Genomic DNA, 9,303 nt, shown 5'->3' with positions numbered 1-9,303 from the left:
AAAGCCATTTACCGACAGGTACTGCATCAGTACAATGACTGTTTACTACTTTTGAGTGGCTGTGGTCATAACAGCTTACAATGGCCCATGACACATTCAAACTTACATTATTTACACTTCAATGGTAACGGAATAAAATTTTTTAAAACACCACCACAGCCTGTACCCAGCATTCCCCGCATTCACGAATACCTTGTAACATTCTCATGCTCAAAACAAATTAATGCGAAGGAAAGATACAAACCGTTCCCCTTCTACAATTCCGTACTTGTTTCATGGAAAGACTACTCTTGCACCTCTACTCACCAAAACCTGCCTTATTTATTGCGTAACTGCAAATCGAAACGTCACAACAGTAGTGCCTCATCTTTCTCCTGGACTTCTTTGTTGGCCACATATGTCCCTTCCACCGCTACCGAATGGTTGTGGTACAAATGCTTGTCCTCTCCATTCGCCTGAGTCGCTCCAGCCCGTACCAATTTCAAATGATTTTTCCAGCGAGTCATCCAAACAAATTTTCATATAATCATCATGAACTGCTGTGTTGTGCGAATTCTTTTTGTATGGGCATGTTCGTTGGTTGTGGCCTGCCTGCAATCTTCAACCCATATATCACATGTCAAATCATTTGTGACTGCAAGTAATCACGTCAACTAAGCACAATGCTAACATTACACCACTTCAACTTTCTTGCATTGCCAATAACTTTGTATACTTTGTATGCACTTTTAATTATGTTTTTATTTGCTACTGTTGATAATAAGAACGAAAAATACCCACTTCTTCATTATTACCTTCACTGTCCACTTCATGTATTTTATCAATTAACTACTGTATAACTGCGTATGCAATTCCGATAGTACCTGCAATGACCACACTTTCTTTTCTTCTTTGCTTCTGCATGCTTGTGATCGCCTTTACACCGGGACACCCTGGGATCTAACAGCCCGAATGTTCTTCTACTTCTATCATTCATCACTCTTGAATCCATTGCAAATCCGTCTCCCCCATATCCCCTGTCAATCCACTTCTCCTTTAGGTCCACTGAATGCTTGTCAAACATTTGCTGCAGGTCATTAAACGCATCATCCATGTAGGAGGCATAGTAACACATAGTATTACAGCTGGACTTTGAAGTGCCATATCTGGCCATTTGTGTCAGCTGTTCGTTTGCAACAAATGCTTTCATTCCATTATTAGTACAGTAAACTCCCTTTGTCCACCGCTTCGAAATGCATGCTTTTGAGATCCTGTTCATTCCTTCTACCACCATCACGCGAAACATGTGAGCACAAGGAATCCCCTTTGACTCGAATTTCATACAAGAACAGATTAGCTTCTCCATTGACCTATCATAATCCACCCTCCAACTTATTTCGTGTCCACCATATTTCGAGTAATAATATGTACGACTCCCTCCCTCCTCGCTCCAGCCCTCAGAAATTAGAAACCCTTGCCTGTTCAAATGCTTCCTCACCATGAAGAACACATTCCTTGTAAACACGTCCACTGCGCTCCCCTCTAATTCGGGCAGGATTGTGGTTAAGACTGGTTTTGTGTTTTCGCTTGTGTGAACTGCTTTGCTCTCAGTATGTCGAAGCCATGCTATTGCCAAATCAAAACTTCTAAAGAATTCATAGAGTCGCATTTTTTCATTCAAGTACTCATTCAAAAAAGCATTCATTTTCTCACACCTTTGAGTACTTCTCATACCTACGAAAAAATGACCGCGTAAATACGCCTCTGCCCATAACCTTCTCCTACGGTACAACTTCTTCACCCACTCATTCTCTACCACCCCACATTCATTAACTAACCTAACCCATCGATCCTCAAACTCAAGAGTGCTACACTTTCTCGTCATCAGGTTATACAACCTGTTATTAAACTCCTCGCACCGAATATTACTCCGTGCATTTCTATGCAAGTGCTACGAACATAGCCTGTGACAAGCATCCTGGAGAAGATTCTTTATGGCTCTTCACATTGCACTGTCCCCATCTGTCATCACTGCTACTGGCTTTCTACCTTTCATAGCCTCTACAAATGTACTTAGCACCCATTCATATGTTTCAATCCTCTCATCTGATAGCAGTGCACAGCCAAAAACAGTGCTGTTCAAATGGTTGTTTACCCCTGCAAGTACAACTAGTGGCTTGCGGTATTTATTTGTTTTGTATGTTGTATCAAACACCAATACATCTCCAAATACACTGAAGTCTACACGAGATTTAGAATCTGCCCAAAACAACCTTGCCAATCTTCCTTCGTTATCTACATGATATTTATAAAAGAACATGTCATCGGCATCCTTCTTCGCTGCCAAGAACCCAAGTGCCCTTTCTGCATCGCCACTAAAAATATCTTTTCTACGTTCCTCGTCCATTCGGTTATATAGATCTTTAATGCAAAATCCCACGTTACTATACCCTCCGGCTTTGATAACAACATGTTTCATTATCTGGCATATTCTGGCCCCAACCAACTTTAAACTTTTTGCCTGCGCACATTCTGCATCGCTCACTTTTCTATGCGACCTAATGTGTTGCACACTTGCCTCTGATGCCAGTGGGTGATTGTGCTCCATAATGAAACGTGTCACCACATATTTTACCGATTCTATGTCATATTTCACGCGAAAGCAAGCCCCACACCCGGTTCTTGTGATTAGTTTTGCTTCTCTTTTTCCAAGCCTTCATAATAAACCACTTTTCATTCTATAACCTTCACAGCAAACATACCCATTTTCTAAATTTTAAAATGCCATTCTGGCATCTCGTTTGGCATTACTTTTACGAAGATCCCCAAATCGCTTAGTTTCGCATACAAAATTATAGAATCCCCAGTTTTCTTCTTCCGTGTCAAATGTTAATTCATTACGTCATCCACGCCTATTTGCGCCCACCAATTCATCGCCTCATCATCTTCGTGTTCCTCCTATTGAACCACCACTTTCTTCAATGAATGTGTCTCGGTCACACTCAGTTTTCTTGGTTAAGTCAAATGACCTTAACCTGCCGCAATCATTCCATCCCCATTTTTTCCGTTCTCTGTTTCCGTGCACCATGTCAATGCAGTTTTAAGCGCCCATCCTGCCCCATAGTTACAACCCCTGTGTTGGTTTGTTCAATGTTTTTTTCTAACCCATGGTCGCTTAACATTTTTTTTTTCAGCCTCCCCATAGCTTTCGTTTGTAACATAAATACTGACGTCGTACTAATGGAAACAAAACATATATGACACGATCATTTCAGTTAACCAAACCATACTTTACCTCACAACTTTCACAAAATGCAGACGATAAACATTACTCTAACATTCATATACACAGTTTTTATAAGTGTGGCTGATGCAATTATATCAACCTTTAGCACAAAATACCACTATCGACATGCATTTTCATTAACACCCACAAACTCAACCTCTACTGTGTGTTTCTTTAATTCTTTTCACATAAGCATTCGCAATGCAGTATGGGGGCCATTATCAATGTCCACACAGCCATCCAAATCACTCTGTTTTAAGACTTTAGTCCTGTTACAACGTCTTCTTCACGTCTTCACTCATTTCTGCTTAATTTCCTTTACACAATTTAATACAAATTAGAGGACCAACATTTTCTACGTACGTACACAAAGCTCGGTGCACAAATAAACTGCGATAATTTCCCGATTTCGTTTCATCTTTGTTCGAAGACGCAGGGTCTTACACCCCGTATTTCGTATTCCTTATTCCTCTATCGTTGCCTTTTACAAGAACTGTAGAAATCACCCTACTAGATGTACAGGTGTTTTACTCGTTATTTTACTCCATTTTTCAAAGTTATGGACAAAAGTACTCACCTTTGATTTCTCTGCTTCTGTTCCACGCCGCTGCATTGTGTAACCACAGCTTCGGAAGGGCCTTCCTCAGATATATCTACCGTCACCGCCTGCGCCTGAATTTACGCCAGTAGACATCACCTCTATCTATTCCGCCTTGACTTCTTCTTTACCAAATTTTTGCCTTCGATTCCGACCTCACCACCTGTCTTCAAACACACGCATCACTGCGGGCCCCAACATGGCTGTGTGTTTAGTACCTAATATGCTTCCTTTTCGGTGGCCCCAGCATGGCTTTGTTTAGTACCGCTTACGCTTCGTCTTCGATGTTTTATACAACAGAACCGACACCGGCGTGCTAATTTGTATGCTTTCCAATAAATAATTTTGTATTCAAGGAAATTGGGTTCTCCTGACTGTCTGATGGATGAAAGCCGTAAAGAGCTGGTCGTTTATAAGACAACCATTTTAACTAAATTTTATCCCATAACCCTACATTTGTATTTAAGGCACGTTGGGTACTCTGTCACTGTAATGGTTGAAAGGCACAAAGGGCTCGTCTTTTACTTACCAACGGGTTTAATTTCATTTTATCCGATAAATCAGTCTGTCTTTATGGCACCTTGGGTATTATGTTGTTGTAATGGAAGAAAGCCAAGGGGAGCTGAAACTTTTAAACTGAGACACCCGTTTGAATATAATAATGGTCCTCAAAATGGATTTAATCTTTAGTTGTAGTGCAGAAAAGCCATAAAGAGTTGACTCTTTATTCAAAAATGCATTTGAATATGATATTGTGCGATCACTAACATTTGTATTCAAGGAAAATGGGTACTCCGTTGTTATTATGGACGAAAGAGTTGAAAATTGGGGTTGTTTTAATAAAGTTAACGGGTTTATTTTTACTCCTTAGCCCATTATATTTATGTCAATTCCGTTTCACCCCAATGCATTTCCAGCTTGTGCAGTACGCCAATGTCCAAACCGCGGTTATAGGTCATCACTTCCTTTTCTAGAATTATTCCCTTTCGTCGTCCGTACTTGTCAGGTTGCAACGTGGAGGCTTCCTTTGCCATATTATTTTGTCTTCACACCTTGTTTCGAACTTGTGAATGCACTACAGAAATTACCTAACTTTAAATGTACCAATTGAAAAAGAGAAAGTTTGATAATTACCATGCTTCTTTTGTTTGTGCTTGTACAGTAGCTTTTTTCGCAAGATTATTTTAAGTCAAAAATAAAGACACTAAAATAAAATTATGAGAAACCCGCAAGCTGAAATGAAGTTAAAGATGGAGATGTTAAAATAACTTCTAGGACATGTTAAATTAACCCATACTCAAAAATCATACAAGTAATATAGAATTCGGGGCATTTTCTTGCGATCTTGAAATGGTTGAGAAGATTGAAATTTTGGCACTAGATTACAATTGTTTATAACCCAATAATTGTCAAGATGAGTCAGCACAAGTAGTAAAATCTAGCCCGTTTGGATTGCTATTTTAAGAGTTTCTGCAAAAAAAAAAAAGTATATTGTAACAGTTTGATGTATGTGAGATAAAAAATAATTGAAAAATGTGTTCATGAATAATATAAATTTTTTTCTGCTAAATATCACAATCGGGGTCGAAGTTTTCGAATGCCATCTTCAATATCATTTTTATAGTAGGCTATTTGTAGTTACAACCATATGATCCCATTGAAAATTGTTGAAGTGGACTGTTTGGCCAGTTATTTTGCAAGTGCAAGCCATTTAGCAAGGGAGATGGGACTACTTAGAGGAGAAAGTAGAGTGAAATTGATCGTGACTTTCCAGGCTGGGTAGTAGTACAATAATTCAATGAACTTGGTGGACCTATAGAAGCAGACTGAAATTATTGCATGATATTTCAGGGTGTGTAGTAGTAATAAACTTTTGAAGGTGGGGGACCTAAATTAGATTCCATCTTAGAAATTTTTTCACCTGCTGGAACTTGGAAGTTAACTATGAGGTTACCAATTGAATAAAGTGAAGGTTGAACAATGGCAGCCTGGACCCGAGGTCAGCAGGGGGCAAAAGATAGAATAGGAAAGGAAAATTTTCGTAGATAATGCACTAAAATCACAGTTATATGAAGATATTATTTTCGATTACATATTTTACAATGAACAATGTACAATATATAGATGTTCAGTAACTGATAAGGGATGTCGTGATCCGTAGTGACAACTTGAGCTGAAGCCACGCAAACATTTATTTTTCCAATAAAACGAAAAAAAATATCATCGAACATGACGCCGAGTATACCCATTGCTTCTTGTCGGTCCATCAACGTTGACGCTGAGTCTTCCCGTAATAATTTGATGGATGGAGAGTTGGAGACAAAATAAATGTGGCGGGGACTTGAAAAACGATCTGGTGTCCCATGACAAATTTGTTGTGCATATAGATATAGTTTTGAAAAAGAAAATGAGATATACTTCTATGAAAAGAGAAAATATTTTTTGGTACTTATTTTGTAATTTGTTAATAACCAATATCCATAATTACAAGAATGGAGACACTAATAAAACATATAGGTAAATCATTAGGAGATCTATACCAAACGGTTATCAATTAGTACCCAATCCATGTAGAAGGAAAATGTAAAAAATTTTTTATTTAGATGTCCAATTGAGGGGAAATATTCTGAGGTCCCTTAACTCAATTTAGTAAGAAAATGTAAATATAATCTCATCTTTAGCCTTAATTGTGGATATTTGTTACTTAAAATTGACCGCAAGTGGATGGGAACGGCTGCAACGATGAAAGGTTTCTCCCTTCATGTTAGTAACGAGTTCATTACTTTAAACTATTTCGGTTTGCATTTAGATTGAATGATTTGATGAAAGATTTGAAATTTTTTCGAAATGTATTTGAATTTATAAATCATCAATTATTTTAGTAATTAAAATGTATTTTGATAATTGGTGAATTACAAATCTAAATACTTCTTAAACAATTTTAACTACTAGAACAATTCAGATGAATTTGAAATCCTTTGTTAAATTCCTTGGTCTAAACGAAAAGACTACCATTAATTAACGAGCAAATTATTTGGATAGCCACTAAATTTTTTGAATAGTCAATATTTGCCCACTCAACTAATATTAGTAAATTTTTACCCATTAAACTATAAAAAATGTAAATTTTGGGTAATTTCATCTAATTTTATTATTAACTCTACCAGATCCTAGAATCTGCATTGTTCACGAGACATATTATTAATTGTTAGATCTAGTAGAGTTAATGGTGAAATCAGACAGTATGATTTAAAATTTATGTTTTTTTAATTCAGTGGACAAAAATATATTATTAATAATTCAATAGTCAAAACTCGATTATTCTAAAAGTTCAATGGCTATCAGGGTAATTTGCTCTTAATCAACACTCGTTTGCATTGGACTGTTTAGTCAGTTAATTTGGTTTAGAAAGATGTTTCTAGGGGCGGGCACGGGTCAGGTATCTGCCTCGTGTAGCAATTAGCTAACCCAATTCGCACCTTACAGATCAGTCATTTTCTGATCCTTATCCACCCCGACGGGTACCCGTCCTGTCTTGCTTATCATTTAATTTTTTTAAAAAAACTTATACTAATTTAACTTTTGTATTTTACATATTCATCTAAAATTTAATAAAATGTCTCCCACCAAGAAACAAACATGCGAAGAGAATACAAGAAAAAAGAAAAAATTAAAAGAATTCAAAATCAATGAAATTTTGAAATAATTAGTACCTTTTTTAAAATATTATTCCATATTAATTAAACTCTTTTCTAAAATATATAGGATCATGATTTCTACAATAAGTCTTGTAATCGGAAAATCAAAGGATTTATTTTAAAGTAATAGAATTAATCCAACTCAAGAAATATTAATTTAGTATGGCAAACCGAATAATTCAATATTGGCACAATTATATTATTTATTACATAGAAATTATCTTTATACTTTTATTGCAAAACAATTAATTACAATACTAGAATTCAAAGAAATTAATTATTAGATCAATGAAATAGTTTACCATAGAAATATGAAGGTAATGTAACAAAACTAAGAAGTTTAGTAGTTTAGCACAATTCTTTTATTTTGCACCTAACGTTTATTTCTACGTACTCATTTAAAAACAATTGGACTTAGTGCTAAAATTTATTAAAGAATTAAAATGTAAATAAAATATGCACTGATATTTATATGTCTATTTTCAGGGTTCTCACAGGCCGCATTTGAAACAAGCACCAGTTTTTGAAAGACATTATCCCGTATGAATTTTATTTCAAAATTCACACTTAGCAGCTACGCCTTTTTTCTTGAAGGGTCCATTCTTTCTTTTCCCCTTCTCTTTATCCTTCATAGCGAGTTCATTTTCACTAATTGCTTTACGCTTCCTTTCAGCATCGTGAGAACTTCCTTCAGCCCTTCTAACTTGATTACTAGGAAGGTCTTGAGTTGCTACTTGACTAGGTGACTGCCCCAATTCAAACTTATCCTGCACCTCGTCTGAGATCTCTTTGTATTTCTTTTCCAATTCCATGTTCTTGTGTAGCAGCTCAATTTCTCCGCATATTCCTGTTTTCATCGTCCTTCCCAATAGTCAGCCAATTTATTTTGAAATTCTACCTCCATTCGAAGGATGTCTATTTCCTTATGCATCTCTCCTAAATTTGTCATATCACCAATCTCCTTAAGGTCAAATGATGTCCTGTCAAGAAAATCATATGATCAAAATAAGTAACTAATCACACTTGAAAACTATAGCCATATAACCCTTCCATCCTTTTGCATACAGGTCACCTAAAACATAAATCCTAGTTATTTCCTGTCGGGATAAACAAGAAATCTAAACACAGAGTACTTACTCCTATTTTTGGGTCCTCCCATAAAGATTACTATCATCGCTTACACATATAACAAAATATAGAATCATATTCCTCAAAGTAGAAGTTTCGGATCCTAACTCATTTTTCATTATACATGTGACGTCCCGAAAGAATGAGTTTGAGAACCCGAAAATTTTTATATATTTTCTCGACATTATTTTGTTTCGTTGTCTATAATTTTAAGCCTTTCTTCAATATATTAATTTCCTATACATTTTTATAAGGGAATATAGTTTTCAAATCATTTTCTTGATACAAGTTAGTCCACGTTAAGTTTGAAGTGTATTATGGACGTGGGACCCGCTAGTACGGTAAATGCGATATATTTTTGACAACTTGTTGGAGTTTCGTATTAAGTGATATTATTTTACAAGGTGCTAAGAGATAATTAGAGGTTACGTAGATGGTTAATCTTGGAGAGACAAAGGGATAAGAATAAACTTAAGAAGGGCCAAGTGTCGCGATCCGATTGGAAGTTCACTTGCCTAACTTTTATTTAACTTTCCTAAACTCCAATTTTGACCAACATTTTCTCATTTCTTTACCCCTCTTGTCTGAGACATGTAGAGAGAAAAGAGAGGAAA

The 9,303-nt window shown here is 36.3% G+C and overlaps 2 protein-coding genes across 2 annotated transcripts in view; both read right to left on the bottom strand.

The window, feature by feature from the left end:
• LOC113774092 (protein FAR1-RELATED SEQUENCE 6-like) overlaps positions 1 to 1,864 on the bottom strand; it is a 3,839-nt gene extending 1,975 nt beyond the window's left edge. The window contains exon 1 of the mRNA XM_027318658.1: positions 864 to 1,864. Coding sequence (XP_027174459.1) covers positions 864 to 1,864 — 1,001 coding nt within the window. The remainder of the gene's footprint in view (positions 1 to 863) is intronic.
• A 117-nt stretch (positions 1,865 to 1,981) lies between these two features.
• LOC113774091 (protein FAR1-RELATED SEQUENCE 5-like) lies at positions 1,982 to 2,587 on the bottom strand. The gene has a single exon (XM_027318657.1). The coding sequence runs from the start codon at positions 2,585 to 2,587 to the stop codon at positions 1,982 to 1,984; it is 606 nt and encodes a 201-aa protein (XP_027174458.1).
• Between the last annotated feature and the right edge of the window lie 6,716 nt (positions 2,588 to 9,303).

Source organism: Coffea eugenioides, chromosome 6 (assembly GCF_003713205.1).
Source record: "Coffea eugenioides isolate CCC68of chromosome 6, Ceug_1.0, whole genome shotgun sequence".
Classification (NCBI taxonomy): domain Eukaryota; kingdom Viridiplantae; phylum Streptophyta; class Magnoliopsida; order Gentianales; family Rubiaceae; genus Coffea; species Coffea eugenioides.
This window is presented reverse-complemented; position numbering and strand designations above follow the sequence as displayed.